The sequence below is a fragment of the Dinoponera quadriceps genome, unplaced genomic scaffold (genome assembly GCF_001313825.1).
Source record: "Dinoponera quadriceps isolate SergipeBrazil2010 unplaced genomic scaffold, ASM131382v1 scaffold3, whole genome shotgun sequence".
Classification (NCBI taxonomy): domain Eukaryota; kingdom Metazoa; phylum Arthropoda; class Insecta; order Hymenoptera; family Formicidae; genus Dinoponera; species Dinoponera quadriceps.
In genome coordinates this window covers 2168018-2185768 of record NW_014554293.1, presented here as the reverse complement: position 1 = coordinate 2185768, position 17751 = coordinate 2168018, and the positions used below count along the sequence as shown (strand labels likewise).

The 17751-nt window shown below is 48.7% G+C and overlaps 1 protein-coding gene across 1 annotated transcript in view; it reads right to left on the bottom strand.

Moving 5' to 3' along the window:
* The window catches only part of LOC106742279 (optomotor-blind protein), a 106208-nt gene that overhangs the window by 4881 nt on the left and 83576 nt on the right, over nucleotides 1–17751 (bottom strand). The window contains exons 5-6 of the mRNA XM_014615067.1: nucleotides 4687–4833; nucleotides 3846–3922 (exon numbers count right to left, since the gene is read on the bottom strand). Of these exons, the coding sequence (XP_014470553.1) occupies nucleotides 3846–3922; nucleotides 4687–4833 (224 nt within the window). The remainder of the gene's footprint in view (nucleotides 1–3845; nucleotides 3923–4686; nucleotides 4834–17751) is intronic.

Below are 17751 nucleotides of genomic sequence, written 5' to 3'. Positions count from 1 at the left end.
GGGGGGGGGGGGGGGAGGGAAGGGGTGAGCGAGTGCGAATAAAAGTGCACATCCCCCAGGCGCGGGGCGAGGGAAGACGCGCTCACACACGAGAATCGCATACGGCGGATGCACCTCGGCGAACTATTGATTTGGCGCGCTCTCGCACTTACGTACAGAAACCAGAGAACCCGCACACCCTCTCTCGGGGCTGTGCAACGAGTGCATGTCACGGATGCATCCACGAGGAGCGTCCGTAGCGGCGGCGCGCGCGCATCTGACGCGGATGCACCTCGGGCGGGCGAGCGAGAGCGCGCCTCTGTATTAGTGAACTGATCGCATTACATGGCATTAAGGCGCTGGTAAGCCTCTCGTTGTGCGAACGACTATAGCCGAGACTTACACGAGGCTTAGGTTTGTTCGGGCCGCACGAGACGATGCATTAGATTTGCCCCGGACGCCGCGCCCCTCGTAACCCCGGCCCGTCATTCGACTCGATTGTCGACGGTAACGTACCATCGAGTTTCCCTCGCGTGATTAGGAACGTTCCCGGAAATTTTGTTCGAGCTCGCCGAAAGGATCCGTGATGCGCCAATTAATTCTGGATTAGATCGCGGAATTGAATATTTTCACTCGCGGATTGCGCGAGTCGCAGCGGAGAAATCGCGAGACTTTTTTTCTTCTTTTTTCTTCTTTTTTTTCTGAAACATTGAATCGCCGTACAAAAGGGAGCGATTTTACGGGCGAGATAGAGGCTTCCTATTAAATGTGTGCACTTTGTGCTGCACCCTTTGGACTTATCGTCGCGTATTGTAATCGCCCCGCAAAAACTCGCGTTATCAACGATCGTTGATCAGCATCGGCCGTGTCGAATCGCTGCGGAAGCCGCGCTAGTTGGCGAGCGACGTCCCGAGAATAGAGACCGCGCGATAAAAAGGGTAACAAATTATCGCCACCGCCTCCTTCCCCTCCCCTATCGCACAGATAAAACCACTTGAAGCGCTTTCTCATTAGTCTCAGTGTGAATTTCCCTTTTTCTTTCTCCCCGATCGCGCGTACCACCGTACGACAAGGTGGATATTTTCCACGAAAATCATGAATAAAGCCCCGGGCCCGATCCGATTGTAATTACACCTCGAAGGAATGCTTTGTTGCAATGCGGAGAACGCACAGGAATTCCAATGGTTCCCGCTGCTTTGCGGGATAATATAATTAACTGCAAAAGTTAAGTAAAACTCGGCAGCCTCCGGTGCAAATTTCTCGGCGCGCTTTGATTCGCGCTCATTAATCGGAGGACGGGTATGCGCGTACACGCGGAAAGCGGGTATCGATCGTGGAGAATTAACCCCGGAGACAATGGTCTCTCTCTTTGTTTCCCTCCCTCGCACCCTTTCTCNTTCCCCCCCCCCCCCCCTCTCTCTCTCTCTCCTTCCCTCTCTCTCCCTCTCTCTCGGTCTCTCTTTCTCCTCAGTGTCAAGGCCATTAATTTAACACCCGCGTTAATGGGCCCGCTAGAAAATACATATCGCCCGCGTTGGTACGTATTATAACGCGGTCATGGGAGTTTCACGAGCGAACGAGTTAATTCGCCGCGTATCGCAATACGATCTTTCCGCGGCGGTATGATGATAAATGACGTGACAACTCGCTGCGCCGGTCCCCGCTCTGCTTTCTCTCTCTCTCTCTCTCTCTCTCTCTTCCTCTGTCACTCACTCACTCTTTTCCTTCTGCCCGGATATTTTTTTAAACAGCGTGGCGAATCGACTCGTCACGCTCGAGCGGCGCGTTACTCGTCTCGTGACGAAACGCGCCGCACGTCGCGAGTTGTTAAAAAAATTAACGAAACAATGCATCGACCGGCTGTCAGCGCTGTTTAACGCTATAACTCGAGAAGCGTGCGGTGATTTCCTGTCGTGTCCCGCGCGCTGATCACCAGCCGTGGCTGGGCATTTACTTTAACGGTCGCGCGAATTATTCGCGAAGTCGCCTCCCCGAGACGAGAGAGAGAGAGATCAGTCCTTCCTGCATGATACTTTTATATCAGTCATTTCTCCGTTTCCTCGTCACAGCTCGCGTCGCTCGCGCGCGAAATATCGTTGTTATCAATCTAATGTGGCGCACGTTTAAAAGTTTTGATCGTATGCAGAAGAGAGTATGCGAAAGAGCCACGCATGCACGACCGTAGGAAGAGCGGTTTCCGCGCTTTCATCGGAGATCCGCTCCCGCTGGCGCTCTCAAAGCGCGTTCTTTGTGCAGCCACAAAACGATCTGTAGGGCCAATATAAAATTCAAAGCCGCCAAGTGGCACCCTCCACGTTAACGACAGCGCCGCCCCTGAGCATCAGTATGCTAATCCGATGATTGGCTATGTTCCAACCCCGATCCCTCTCTCGCCACGTTATTCTCTCTCTCTCTCTCTCTCTCTCACGATTCGTCTCTTCGTCTTTGTCTCGCTCCCGGCACTTTCGGTGTTTCCCGGTCGTTCTCACTCTCCTTTCTCTGTCTAGCTAGTTCTAGCCTGTGGCATCCTGATGGCATCCAACCACCCTTAACCGAAACCATAAGCCAAAACTAACCCTTATTCTAATTAGGCGGTGCCGCGACGCGCCCCCTGCTTTGCATATTTTCTCGATTAACCTCGCCCTTTCTTTATCCGCTCGACGTCGCAGACCGCCGCAATTTTCGGAAAATTTTCTGACCCGCGGCTTACATCAGCCTATTTTCCTTCCGTGATGCCCTTATTGTAAGGCACATTGGCACCGCGACGGGCAAGTTGGCTCGCGCAATCGACGATAGATTTATGAGAAGCGTAGCTCCGTCCACAATAATGCTAAGTGGAGCGAGTTTCTATTGACACACCGCACGTACGTGAATATTATTTTATCTTATATATTTTTCTCAAACATGCGCAGCACCCGCGCGTAATTTTCTTGTCAAATTTATAACAATCGGAATCACTATGCGGAACCGGCTCATTCAACATTAAAATGCTTTTTTAATTACTTGCGAATTACATATTGATAGCAAATGTAGATCTTTGCATAGAAAGAATAGTTCGATTCACTTTACATATGACGATAAGTATTGTAAATATATTCGCACGAGAATTGCGGAGCGAGATTAAGAGCAGTTTAAATTGCCATGCATGGCAACTTAATTTCATGAAAATCCACTTGAGTTTTAACCCTGCGACCAATGAGATCGAAATGGATTTCCATAGCAGCCCGGTCCGCGGCAACAACGGGCCAGCATCCCCCTCGAGGAAGCTCTCGCTGACATAAGCTCATAAACCCGCAATATTGAATACAAATGGACGGCACTGCCGGCGATGCGGAGTGCAAATGAGCCCTGTGAAACCAACCCTTAGCTCCGGGGGTGACCCTAAGGTCGGCATAATAGCACCGATCGAGGGGAAGCTCGAAAGGTCTACGATCAATTAGGTCGACCCCGAAGACAGATTCGCTCTTTACTCTTCTCGGAAAGCGCCGCAAAGAGAGAGAAAGAGAGAGGAGGGAGCATCCCTGTTTTGCATCGAGGGTAGTTTTTAATCCGTCCTGTATTGAGATGCGGATCGTTTATTCGTGTGATTTTTTTTTCTCCGGCCGCCTCGGATACACGACGAAGGACACTTAGTCCACTTTGATCCGTTTCCTTTCAACTCTTTCCTGATATTTTATACGATGAACATTTTTGCAAATTCGGTTAAACTCCGTAGCAATGGGATAGAGTGTTTATCGAGTGAATATCTCTAAGAGTGAAATTTTGTATCTGGCATATGTGAATCTGCTTTCTATCCTCTTCAATTTCGGGAAAGAGTTGAGAGAATACATCGCGCTGCAGAATGCAGTTTTAAAAGCGATACTCACTTTTTCTCGCGCTTCCCCGCGCCAGTGTCCCGAAATCCTTTCGCGAAGGGGTTGTTATCGATCTTCAGTTGGGTGATCTGCGCAGAAAATAACTATCTTTAAGTTTGGGCTCGAGAGATGAACATGAATCGAGAAGAGAATTCTCGTTAAATTCTAAACCGTGAATTCGCACGAACGCTCTAGCTAATAATCTTTCACCTCTTCCTTCGCCCGATATACCGAGAAGGCGCGATAATTAAGATAGAAATATATAGCCCTACGTACAACCGACCTACCCAAAATCTGTACAAGGCTTCGTCTCTTCTTACGGCCCACGTGGTGTGCGTGTGAGTAACTCATTCACCATTGAAAATAATGACATACCGAGAAGACTCGTTATTCCGCGAAACGGTCCTCGCATTCGTGGCGGCTTGAACGCCGCAGAGGCGAAGAAAGACATTAATTAATGGGAAGAGACTAAACCAGAAACTAAAACGCGCGCCACTCACGAAGATAGTAACCGTGTAAATCATTCTTCCCGAGCGCGAATGCTTGTTTCTGCTTGCGCGAATTTTGTGGCTCTCTCGAGAACGGTGTGTCGAACTTTGGTAGAATAGAAGGTGGAATGCGTGAGAAACGTTTTCCGCTATCATCGATGATTTTTACTAGACGAAAAAGACGGAATAAGTCTCATTTTGATTTTCTACGAGAATTCTCAAACGGTGTAAAACGTGTTCTTTCCCCCCTCCTCCCCTCCAAGTATATTTCTCTCGATTTTCTGGCAGAACGCTGGGAAATTGATGAAATTAATCGAATCATGCAGGATCTTTCTCGTAGATCAAAGAAGCCAAAGATCGCTTACCTTTTCATTCTGATAGGCCGTCACGGCGATGAATTCCGTCTCTTTGAAAACGTAACTCCTGAACGTCGAGTACGGAAGCTTCAGGATGTCGTTGGCTCGCACGAGGTGAAACCTCGGCTGATACTTATGCATCGAGTTCAGTATCGTCTGCAATAAAGGAGGGAGCATATATTGGGACAGACTATTTTATGCTAACGTAGGAAAGAAGCGTTTGCAATTATCTCGCTTCGCACTTTCAGACCAATCGCTCGATTATCGCCGTCTTACGACGCGTTTCTTTAGAAACGAGAGAAAGTACGCGTGGTAACGTGTAAGCTGAATTTGGTTTATTCCAAGACAGGTGCGTTCCCGCGTCTTCAGAATTTCTGTAGAAAAAATTCATCTCACTTTTACGAACGACGATATACATCGACTTGACGATGGTCGTCGATTCCCGCGATCGGCGTGGTCTGAAAATGATCTACGGCGCGGCGCAAAATTAAGAAAAACGAAAAAGCGACGCGACGCACGAAGAAAAATATAGAGGTACGTCAGATTAAAAAGAGTGTCAAGAAGGTGTTGCCTTTAATCACACGACCGTGTGCGCCCGCACGTTACTCTCCCCCTCTCTCTCTTTATCTCCCACCTTTTTTCCTTCTTCTCCCCGTTAATTAATCTTCGTGCAAGGATTTCATAAAGTTCCGTGCGGGCCGGAGGAACGAGCTTGGCAAAGCGGCTATTACACTGATGCATCATGCCGTGCCGATCGATATAGTCTGCAAACGCGAGCCGAGCTTTTCGGCCGTGGTGTTTCCGCCCGCGGTTTTATCGTCGCTGACGATGACGATCGTAGTTACATATTTACATTGGAAACGTAATTATTTGTCAGAGACATGCCCGATATTCGTTATTAACATCGGGGCGGCTTGCTAATTGGCAGAAATGACTATGATAAAATGGTGCGTGTTTACCGTTTCACAACGTACGTAACGGTTTAGCACGCGCGCTTAGCACCAAATTGCTTCTGTTTAGTGTGCGATGTACAAATTTGTCAAATTATTATAACAACCAACTTTCGGCGCCCTCTCTCTCCCTCTCCCTCTCTCTTTCTCGCTTCTTCCCTCTCCCCCCCCCCCTTTCTTACTCTCTCTTTTTCTCTCTCTCGTTCTCGCTCCCCGATTACGGTAATTTGTCGACTTTACCTTCCGATTAGGGCTCGCGTTACACAGACGGACGCCCATCGATCTTGCTAAACGAACGCGAATATGCACGAGGCGAGTCGCTCGCGAGAGTTACATCGCATCCGAGCAAATTTGCCGGGCACAGGTTGCCTTTATTACGATCCACGAGGCTGCTCGGAATTATTCCGGCACGCAAAACGAAAAGGGCGAGACGAGGCGCCGCTCGCACGCGTAGCAGTACGTCGCGTTCTTACGTAAGGAGAGAAACAGAGAGAGAGAGAGAGAGAGAGAGAGAGATTAATACGTGAACGGTAACGAGCAAATTACGGGAAAGGGGGGTCGAAAACGTCGACGATCGATCGCACCGGAAGCCGTGTCATCGCTCGATTCTGCTGTCGAATTCACGAAGATGGATTTTCGAGTCCGCGACGGACCACTTCCGACCCCTCGCCCCTCCGTCCCGCTGCTATTGTGAGGCCGGCCTCGATCGCCGTAGGCATAATTTATACAGTGGTTATCGGTGCATACATAGTGATCGATAGACGCGCATCGAAACATGGCCGACCGTATTCTGGATATTAGCCGGGGGNGGGGGGGGGGGGGGCTCAATCGAATTCCCTTATTAATTCAATGGAATCCGCAGTCTCGCTGCCACTTCGCCAAATAAAACATATCGATATCGTGCTTATCACTCGTATATCGTGACTAACATCGTATGGAGCGGAGGAGCGAGATTAATTTCAGCGTAGCGTCGAAACCGGTTCATCCGCCACTGCGAGAGGAGCTCGAGGTGATTCTCTCTCTCTCTCTCTCTCTTATAAACCAAAAAAGATCCTCACCTTCGTCAAAGGAAACATTTATTATCCGAGATTGTTGCGGTTCGTCTTATATCGGATCCGAAAACTCGGACAAGAAATAAATTTTACAAGCGCAAGAGCTGTATAACGCGGCGAGAGCTGCGCGCCCGCATGTGCGTGGATATGTGTGTAGTAAAGTAATTTAAATTACGAGCTTCGTAATAAAACGCAGCACAAACTGATACACCAATATCCTCAGTTTCTTCGCATACATCATGGACAACGTCATTAAAATATTAATACCGGGTTAGTCTATGAACTGGAAAGCCAGACGTGCCGGGGATTGTTCGCGGAAGCCTTAAAATTTTCACAACATTCCGTAATTATCCGTGATGACCGGATCATTACATAATGATATGAAATGTACGGATATCGCGGCCGCGTGAACAAATCGGATTGCACGCACGTGCTCCGATTTATTCAAATCCTCGTAAACCACCGGCGATGAGAAGTCATCTTAAAACTCATTCCGGGCGAACCGAGTCCATCTAAAGAAGCACGACCTTTGAAATTCATTTAATCGTTAATTCGTCATACTTGCGAGCGGAAAAAGCGATTAAAAAGCGTGATCTCGATACTGACTCTCGACCGGCATCGGCCGGTCTATTTTCATTCTCTTCTCCGTGCCTGCTTCATCATTCCGTCCCGCATTTCTCTCCGCGTGATTTCTCCCGTTTTATGCAGATATCGCTCGTCGCTTTAATCCGCGGAACTAACAGGCGACTAACAAGATCGCGAAGGACATTCTACGAGTCTACGAGAAACGGGGGGAACGCATCCTCGCGGCGCTGTTGGCCGATAAATCTGTTTATGCGGCGACGTTTCGCTCCGGAATTCAGGTAATTACCATGCACTCGAGGAACGAACTTTCGCGGTTGAAAAACGCCTGAAAAGCGGGCACGAGTGCGACGTGTCTTTTGGCGAATCGCAAAGTGCCGCGGATAAATGCGCAGGGAAACGGCACCGCCGGGAGGATTATGGCGTGGGCTCTTCAAAGAGTGGGCAAATACATTAGTCCGGGAAAGTTTCGCGGCTATCCGGGGGGAAAAGTTCTTAATAGCGCTAACTTGAAATTTCCGAAACAATTAGACCGCTTCTCTCTTAATGACGAGTCAGCGCGAACGTAACGATATCTCTGTGTAGAAAGAATGTGTGTTACGGACGATGTTCATTTTTGTCAAAGATATAAATCGTGTTTTGCATTAACACTTTAATGGCCGCTCACACAACATGTGTGTGATGCTACCGCCGAAGATTATTGGCCAGTACCACACCACACTCTCTGTGTGATGATTTATGAATGTAAACAACAAATTTTAATAAAGTTTTTTTAAATTAATTCTTCAAAAATATTCCCGGTCCCTGGCGACGTTTGACTGCGTAGACGTGCGGCCATTAAAGTGTTAATAAACATTATGTGACGGAAGATTTTGGACATGGAAAACAGGAACTTCACAAGAATCAAGGCTTGTTCAAAATTGAATTAAAAAGATATCCAAACATTATATATGTCTAAGAGACGTTTGGAAAAAGTCCTTTAGACGTCTTATTATCTAAAAAAACATCTTTACGACGTCTCAATGTTATCTGGGTTAAACTGATACTCTTTAATTGCACAGCATTTTGTTGCACTCTCCAAAATTAATTCTATTAGCAACTTCGGTGTTTCAAATCTTCGCACAGAGTCCTTCGAGTAATTCGACTTCGGATTTTCGAATTTTATCGACAAATGTCGAATTATACTGAAGTTTCGAAACTTCGAATGTGACATATAGCATTATCTCTAGTTTAAAACAGTTGATTTGAAACTGTACTTGAATCAGCATTTATGCGATGTTAAAAATGTCCACACAACGCGACACATCTCTCTCTCTCTCTCTCTCTCTTTCTTTCAATAAGACAGGAGAAGCGAAAAAACGCAAAGGGGGCTGTAAAATCAATGCGTCCGCCGCTTGTTGCTCTCGCGGACGAAAATCCGCGGCCGGGTCGGGCCACGTCCGGCACAGGAAAAACAGAGATCGTCGGCAGACGTCGGGGGACGCCCGGGGGGTCAAAGGTCCAAGTCGCGTCGGGGAACACAGAGCCGGCTGATAATCACCGTGCGTGGAGGCATAAGTGGAAGACCGACCGTGGCGCGCAACGCCATCCAATCCGCGGCGAGAAATTCACGTCCGCGCGCGCGGTAACAAATAAAATCCGCCGACACGCTCGTGCGTGTAAATCGTATGGCACACACCGTGCAAGATGAAAAGAGAGGAGGAGAGCCTCCTCGTTCCCTCGCACGGACGCCATTATGCGCGGCGCGGCACAAAGGAGAAATAATTAGCGCTGGCCGGGTGATAAGCCGGCAATCTAGGCGTTTGTCATTAGCCTATCAAAGCTGAATGCCTCTCCTTCTTTCTCTCCTTCCCGTACCGTCGCCGCCGATCCCCCTTCCGGCGTCCCTACCTCACGACGCCCCGGCGGTCCCCCTCACCTCTATCTCGTTTCTCGGTGGACCTTCGGCCTCGACACGCCTCTGGCGCCGTGGAAAATATGTGCGAACGCCGATCGGAGCAATTAGTATTTCTCCGGACTCTAATCTGGGCTCGCTCGAGCGCGGCGAATGCGCGTCTTTCGCGGTAGATTTTGCCCGTCGAACATGTCGGCGAATGGGGGATAAAAAGAAGGAGAGAGAGAGAGAGAGGCAGGAGGATGCGCGGGAGAGGAAAGGGGGAACTAGTATCGCGAGATGCTCCTCGAGCGTGAAGGANGGGAGATGGAGGTGGTCGGACGATGGAAAGCAAGTGGTAGGATCTGAAACGGTCCGGTGTATATATCGTGCCGCGTGAATTGACCGGCCAGATAAAACCGCACCGCGGAGAAGAGGGTGGTGGGAGCGGGACGTAAGCGAGAGAGGGACGACGACAGGGGAGGAAAGTGAGAGAATATCTTGGCCGACACAGAAGCCGACGCTGCTAATGACTCTGTCCGCGGTAATCTTCGGGTGTTATCTGTCCTGGCTACCTGGGGCCCACCTACTTCGAATCACGAACCTGCACACGCTCCTGCGCGTCTTTCTTTCTCGCGTCTCTCTCTCTCTCTCTCTCTCTCCTCCGCGCGTTCCTCTCCCTTACCGCGCGCGACCACGCTCGGTCCTTGCTCGTCTCGCCATCGGAATCACGAAATCCGAAGATTCCTTTGGACACGCCGCTTTCGAGTCATCTTGATATACATAGGTATGAAGAAAAATATATGTATCTAAGTTGTATTTTGAAAAGATATATTTTTACACAGACCTTTTATACGCACGCGATACATACTCCGATGTTAAACTTTTACGTTAATTGAGAGTCGTCGATATCGGAAATGATACGCGAAATAGTCTAACGGACAAATGATGATATATGCGAAATCGGGATGATAAGACCGGGAAGAGATAAGAATGGAATAATTCATCCCTCTCTCTTTCTCGCGCGCGCGCGCACGCTCGGAGTTGCGAAATCCGCGATGGCCGGTCGAGAATGATGGGAAGCGCAACGAAACTTCGCCAATTCTGTCCTTAGTGTTTGCCCAACTGATCGTACGGAAGAACAAACAAATCTCTCGGACTGGAAGGGTCTGCCTCGGTGAAAGAGAGAGAGCGAAAATAAGGATTCCGGGCCAGCACCGTCGGTATCTCGCGAAGTTCTTTCGCCGCAAGGAGAAGAAAAAAGCGAAGAGTGCAACGCACTCGGACGCACTGGTCGGAGACGAGAGTCACGAGCTAGAAGATAGGTGGTTAGAGGAGCAAGAGAGGAGTGGCAGCATAGGAAAAAGCCGGCGCTTTTCACTTTGAGGGTCAAGAAGTTGGCCGATGGTCCGAGGATTACTTAGCCGTCGGAACCGTCAGGTAACCATGTGTAGTTAGTTCGTGTTGCCCGCGTGTACGGGCCCTCCTTCCCGTTCACTGGCACACACACGCGCGCACGTACGAGGTTTGTACACGATTCCGGTTGTATACACATCTTAAATCGGTCAGCATCCGAAACGTACGCGAGAATAACGGCAATCGAGAGAGGGGTGCGCTGGAAGAAGACCATCGGACGAAAGAGTAGGAAAAGGGTCGCGTGTGTGTGAAGGGAGCGCGGGGAGCGAGGAGAGCGTTAAGGGTGGTTCTTCACGGCGAATGTGGCGCCGCCTCGGCAGAAAGCGGCGGAGGAGCGAGACTTTTCGAAGGGATGCGAGGGAGCGGGAGAGCTCGCCATGCGGAGGTGCGACGAAGAAAAGGCACCGACGACGGGGGGTGGAACGCACGGGAGCGAAAAGGGAAGGTGGTGGTAAGGCTGGTCGTCCTGGTATCGACCGCCTGAAAAAGGGGTGGATTTTTCTACCCCTGGGCGGAGGACCCGCCGTGTAGGAGGACGTGTTCCGAACGCAAACGCGACTGGCCCATCTCCGGGACTTTCCTCACGCGGAAAAGAAGCGGTTTTCTCCTCGGCTGGAGTCTCTTCTCTCGGCGCGCCTTGCGGACGAAATCCTTCGGCTGGCGCGCGTATCGATCGCGCGACACGACTTCGAAAGATAAATAAATAAATATATAAACAAATAAAAGACCAGACTTGTGTCAGCGTCGTCGCAAAGCAGATTATGGAGCGTTGAGATGTCGGGGAAGCTTCCCTTTGAATTTTTCAACAACTAAAAGGATTTTTGCAGATCGCACAGTTACGGTAGATATAGAGATCGTGAAGCGATCTAAAGCGAAAGTTACGAAGTTGAAACCACTTGGATTACGCCGAACGTGAACTAAGTGAGCAGGACTCGCGATAGGAGGATATTGTTGACTCAATCGTAAAAAGAGAAAACGAATCCGCGCGAAAAACTCTTTCGCTTTCAAGATCAGTGCGTGCTCGAACACGTCTATCGACCGAGATTGTACGACCAATCGCCGGCTCGAAGCAAGTACAAAGGAGCCAGAGAAATCTCAGCATCGCGTCTTGCGAGCGCGGTTGGAACTAATCGCGTTATCAATTCGCACCGTCCTGCCCGCAGGTAACTACTCGGCGTGCGTACGACCTAGGCGCATAATTTCGAGGAAGTCAATTAACTCGAATCAATCTGGGTACGGGGAAGCGACGCGTGGGAGCGTGACAGAGTGTCTTCCAATTCTGAGAACGAATTAAACGATGAAGTTCGGCTTACAGACGGCTCGGCGACGCGACAGTCTCTCTCTCTCTCTCTCTCTCTTTCGTTCGCCGACGAGGCCACCGAAGTTAGGTCAATTCGAGCCACGACGGCGAAGACGACGAGGTGGAAGGAAAGGGGCACGGGTAGGACGTCGGCGGGGGAGGGGAGAAGAAGGGGGTGCCGGGAGAGAAATGGATCCTTGGGGGTTTCTCTGCCACTTACTCGCCCGGAAGCTAATTGGCCCGAATCGAGGGTGGCTTTTCCATCATCCGGTTCGGGCATTATGGCCGACTTGCACGTAAGCCGACAAGCCAATAGGAGGCCGGCTGGATGGTCGAACGAACACGAGGAACTCCTTTAGACCGTGTTCTTTCCCTTCCACGCGAGTTCCCGCCGATTTCCGAAGCCGCTCTGTAAACGCCGGCCCGGCTGAAATATGACAGGTGTCACGATGGTGCCGCACTCACCCCGATTGAGCCGCGACAAATACGACGGACACGGGGGGATATTTCTTATCAAACGATACCGCGATCCGTCTCAGCCTTTACGCCGCAATTTTCACGGGGGAAAAAAAGGAAAAACGTTAGATTTAGTTTCCACTGCTAAAAAAATTAGCTGTCCGTGTAACAACTGAAATCTGGTTAATTTAGCGAATTTTTTGTCCCCGCATATATGGTTTCATCTCTCACAGCTAAAAACTAGGTAACTCAATTTCAATCGCACGGACAGCTGATTCCTTTTATTCGCGACAGAGTCCGCGCCAGGTTGGCTGGCGGATTGATAGAATTCGAAATTTGTTACGCGAATGAGAAGGAGCAGCCTTCGTTCTCGCTCGTCGTATTCCGTCTAGCCTGGAAAGATCGAATTCGCGATCGTCGTTCGATATCACACGCTGGTCTGGCGAGACAACGGGTGGGGAAAGGAAGCGGATTCGGGTGAAGATTTCAAGCGCGATTAAACGCAAAAAGCGAGACGCGGCGAGTCGTGGTCAATATTCAATTCCGCTATCCTCAAATCGTATTGCGCGGAAGTTCCATAGACCCGCGGGCGGACCCGCTCAATGGGCTTACTGTGCGCGAAGAGATAAAGATTATCGACTTAACGCCGTTCTTTGATCACTGAATGAAAGCAAATAGGTACTGTCGCCGACCAGTGCCGCCACGTCGCTGCGGTAATTTCTGATAAACTTTCCATACGCGGGCTTTGGACTGGGGAGAAGCGGAGACTCAATCGCGACGCCGCGCGTTTTTTAGGGCGACACTTCATTATGAGAAATCCCGAGGATACCTATTCACCCACATATGCAGATGCAAAATTGTCCTATCTTGTCGTTGACTTCAGCTCGCACAAATCGCTATAATCTATACAATGGTATATATTTCTCAAGCACAACCAACCACCCCCCTCCCCCTTCCCGTTGTCCACACAATAAATTCGGCAAATTGTCCTCACAAATCTTATACGCCGCGCGTATCGCGAGGAACTCCGCGTTTGATGTAGGCGTCTCCACATTTACATGAACGTACACGAGGGGTTATTTAAGCGAGGACTGTCAAGGCTTAGAGGGACGGGGGGAAGGAGGAGGAAAAAGGCGGGGGTACACGCGAGAATCGTCGTTTCCCTTGATTTCCTCGGCGGTTGATACGGAAAAAAAAGCAACGGGGAGGGAAACGTTAAACGGAAATCAGGCTGCTTACAGAGACGGCCGCGTGTATAAAAGAAGCGCCGCTCCTTCTCTCTCTCTCTCTCTCTCTCTCTCTCTCGCTCGAAGGGTGATAGGGAAAAAAAGCTCTCTTTGACGGGGAACGCGCGCGCGATATCTCTCGCGCTGAAATACGCTGAAATACGCGAAGAAGATGAGAGGAAGGAGACACACCGAGCGAGGGGTGTTTGCGCGAGTCGCAAGTGTGAAATTGCCCCGGCGATGTTCGATGCGCCGTAAAACACAAGAGCGGAAGCTTTGAATTCTTTTTTCCCCCTTCAGCGGCAAAAATGTAACGGCTCTTGAATATTCGACGAGCCTCGGACGATCTTTCGTGCTGCGAGCCGAGTCGCGGGACTGCGTCCATCGAAACGCATCGTCGCTGTATGCCATTTTTTGTTTTACTGTTTGCATATCGCGCTAATTGCACGGTGCTCGAGGAACTTTATGAGCGGCGTTTCAACTCTTTGAGATCCTCGAACGCGGGGCACGCTGGATGAGTAGAGAGAAACGCTCTGGATCCGGCAGTGTCACGGAAGCTCGACTCTTATCGCCTCGTATGCGACAAACAAGAGAAATTCTACGAACTGTTCCTACTCTGCCGCCGCTCGTGTTAATTAATAACGCGATGGCGAATTAATTGCAGGATTGAGATCCCTTCGGCGTATCTTTCGATAAATATCATCTAATCAAATTAATATCAAGGCCGCAAAGAGCCATGAGTGCGGGTATTATAGCGCCATGAAACGAGAATGATAATAAAAGCTTGTATTATAAAAGAAAAATATTACGTTTTGAGTCTGAAGTTAAAGTGAAAACCAAAACGTTTCGGTTCTTATTCGAGCCCTCTTCAGTGAAAAAAATCACTTATTCGCTTTCTCTCTCTCTCTCTCTCTCTCTCTCTATCGTTGTGAGTTTTGGATACATTATTACGTTATCTAATGCATTTCTCACGGTGAGTCGACCTTTACGTTTCGATAATGAAGTAATTAATTCTAATGGAAGAGCTAGGCAAATAATGTGTCGCGTGATAAGAAAATCATCAGCTCATTAGTGATCATACGTTAAAGTTATTGACACGTCAAGATAAAAATACGAACCGTTTATCGACCATGTGTCCGAATTTCTCGAACTTTCGGGTAATGGTTTTCAACGCGCGTTGGCAACGTGCAGTATCGCGTATTTATCGATCTCGACGTGTTAGTTGTAGAGAATCTAGACGATTCGTTAAATATAGAACGTTAAATATTGGCTAAAGACTAGACGAGGCTATACACGTGCGTTCATCGGGAACGGGCTTTTTCCCGCTGAGCCAGCGAAGCGCGCTCCCTTTCGCCTTCGGTCGTCGGCTTTTCTTCTTTTTCCTTTTCCTTTTTTTTTTTCGATGCCTCAGCCTGGCGGATTACGCTGACCGACAATGGTGCTGATTGAAACCGATTATCGGACCTCCTCTCATCTTCTCCTTTTTTTTCCATTTCGACCCCGCTGCGGCGACACCCGTCGGATTCGTTTCCAGCCGAGGTGTTACGACCCCGTGATTTCGTCGTCGTAGGGTCAAACGTAAAAAAGAAAGAGAGAAAAAAGAATGAAAGGAAAGAAGAGAGAAACAAGAGAGAGAGAGAGAGAGAGAGAGAGAGAAGCGGAAAAAGGAATGAGGAGCAGAGGAGAGGAAACGGAAGGCTGAAAGCTCGGTAAAACTAAGCCCCGGGATGCTGTCAGCGACGACACAGCCACCCCCTTCGTTTTCAGACTCGGCTTCATTGTCCCGAAGAATACGAGTCTCGCCGCGCGACCGCGCTGGCCACCCTATCTTGGTAATCGCGCGCGTCCCTTCGTTTTTTGGAATACGAATGAGGGCTCGTGGCATCGCGCGAGACGACGGGCTTATATACTGACCGCCGCTATTTTTCTCGTCGGGAACACTGCGGTTTAGAGGCCGTGTGCCCGCGCGGAATACGGAATGCATCGATTATACCAAGGGCCGCGGCCCGGAGATATTGCGACTGTATCTGAAGAAACATTAGGTGGTCTCTCCCTTTTGGATACGGTGCCTTCGGTGCTCATTAACATATCTCGCTGTTATGATCCATGGATACAGATATATCTTTATATATATGTATATATGAGTTTACAACGCAGTTTATAACGAGAATTAGTGAAATACAAAAATATGTGTAACTCGGAAACAACGTCAGATACGACAAATGTTTATATAAACTTTTTGTACGTTATTTTGGTATCCAGAATTTATGTCCGAAATAATATCCACGTGTTGTGAAACACTATATGTATAATTATTTCAAGCTTCCAAAGAGAAATAATATTTGCAGAATATGTGGCTGCACATGCAGCTCTCTTTTCACCCGACGCGCTGGATGTGAAATTAGAGAATCATTTATACGCTAATATCACACGGGTATCAATCCGATCGATTACCTCGAACGTTCCTAGATGATTTATCGCCATGCGCACTTTCTCTCTCTCTCTCTCTCTCTCTCTCTTTCGTGTTACCGGCAGATATGCGCGAAAAAGGTTGAGTGCGATTGATCAACTCCGTGAAAGAGCCGAGCCGAGCATCCGACATCTTGCGTGAAACGAGACGATGTCGATTTTCTATTCGCTCGTGTCACTCTCGCACTCCTGATTTCATCGAAGGAACGAAATTGAACGATCGTATCATGTGAGAAACGTATAGACGCACGCATAAGGCATCTTCATTCCAACATTCATATGCCCATTTTATTATTCTATCAGCCGCAGGTTAGTCTAATTTATTGATATTAAACCTCAGCGACTGCCAAAGTAACAACTCGCTGCGAAATTCCAACAGCGGTGGGGGAAAAAAAGATATTTTTCGTTTATCGCTTTTTTTTCTTTCGTTTCGTACGAAATTACCAATTTTTTCGTTAATTCGAAATCTTCGAAATCTCTTGACCTCCGGAAAAACAATTTGGGAATTGAATTTCTTATGAGTCAAATTTGACTCCTATAACCAGGAATTCTTTGTTTCCTTCAACGAAAACGCGTTTCGATTCGTCCACCTCAAGTAAATTAAACTAAACTGATTTTTCCTCTGTGTATCCTTCCTTTACTCGTATTTGTTAACTTCGCTGACGCGACCGACATCCTTTACTGTTCACCATTACAAGGTGACGACACAAAATTGTACCGTCCCGATAACGTTGACATCCTAAATAGGCCATTATCGATTAACGAACGATCGGCATGAGGAAAGCGTTAACCGCTCGCCGAAACGAAGACGAAGCCGCAAGATGACTTTCGAGAAGGGCCGCCTCGAAAATCATAAATATGGATAGCCCGTCGGTCATAAAGGAGATAAATGGTCGAGACAGCGCAATAATCGAGAATTAACGCGTGCATTAAGTCTCCCGGAACCCGTCAACGCTTCGACAATCTTTTTTCCTTCTCCCCTCCCGCCTCTCTCTCTCTCTCTCTTTCTCCGGGCCGATGTTTTCCTTTTTTTCTTCTTTCCGTCCAACTTCGACCGAACGAGGTCTCCCAAATTATCGGTCCCCGTTATCCGTGACCCTCGGAGAGGCGTCCGGATAACCCCGGAGTTCAGAACGCTCTATCACAATCTGTCTCAATAATTCGAAGCAATGGCGATGAGTACGGGTGCGCAAAGACGCGTGGGAGTCTTCGTCGACCGTCTCTCGTGTCCGACATACCGCGGCTGCGCGCCGATAAGGAGTCCTCATGAATCTCGAGCGGCGTAGCTCGAGCTTTTAACGCCTCGATGTCCACCTCTTCTCTCGTGCGTTCTTTCTTCGAGAATATTTCGCGTCTACGCGCTACCGCGATGGTGAACAAGAACGAACATTTCAATTCAACCTCGTGCGCGTTTCTGCGGTAGCGTAGCGCGTTGAAAACATGTGGAAGGACTTACAAGGACACGCTGTGCTCACGACGACACCACATCTACAGTCACGTATGCATTATCCGTACACGGGGACGGATAAATCGGCGGATATACCCGCATCTTTGGCGCATCGGTTGATATAACGCACTCATTGAGCAAACCGGCGCGCGGCGTACCCGGAAACAAATTTGAACACGAAAATCGGTAGAAAAATAGTAGTATGCGATATATATATATATATCGCCTACTACTATATATATACACATATATATATATATATATATATATATATATATATATATATATATATATATATATATA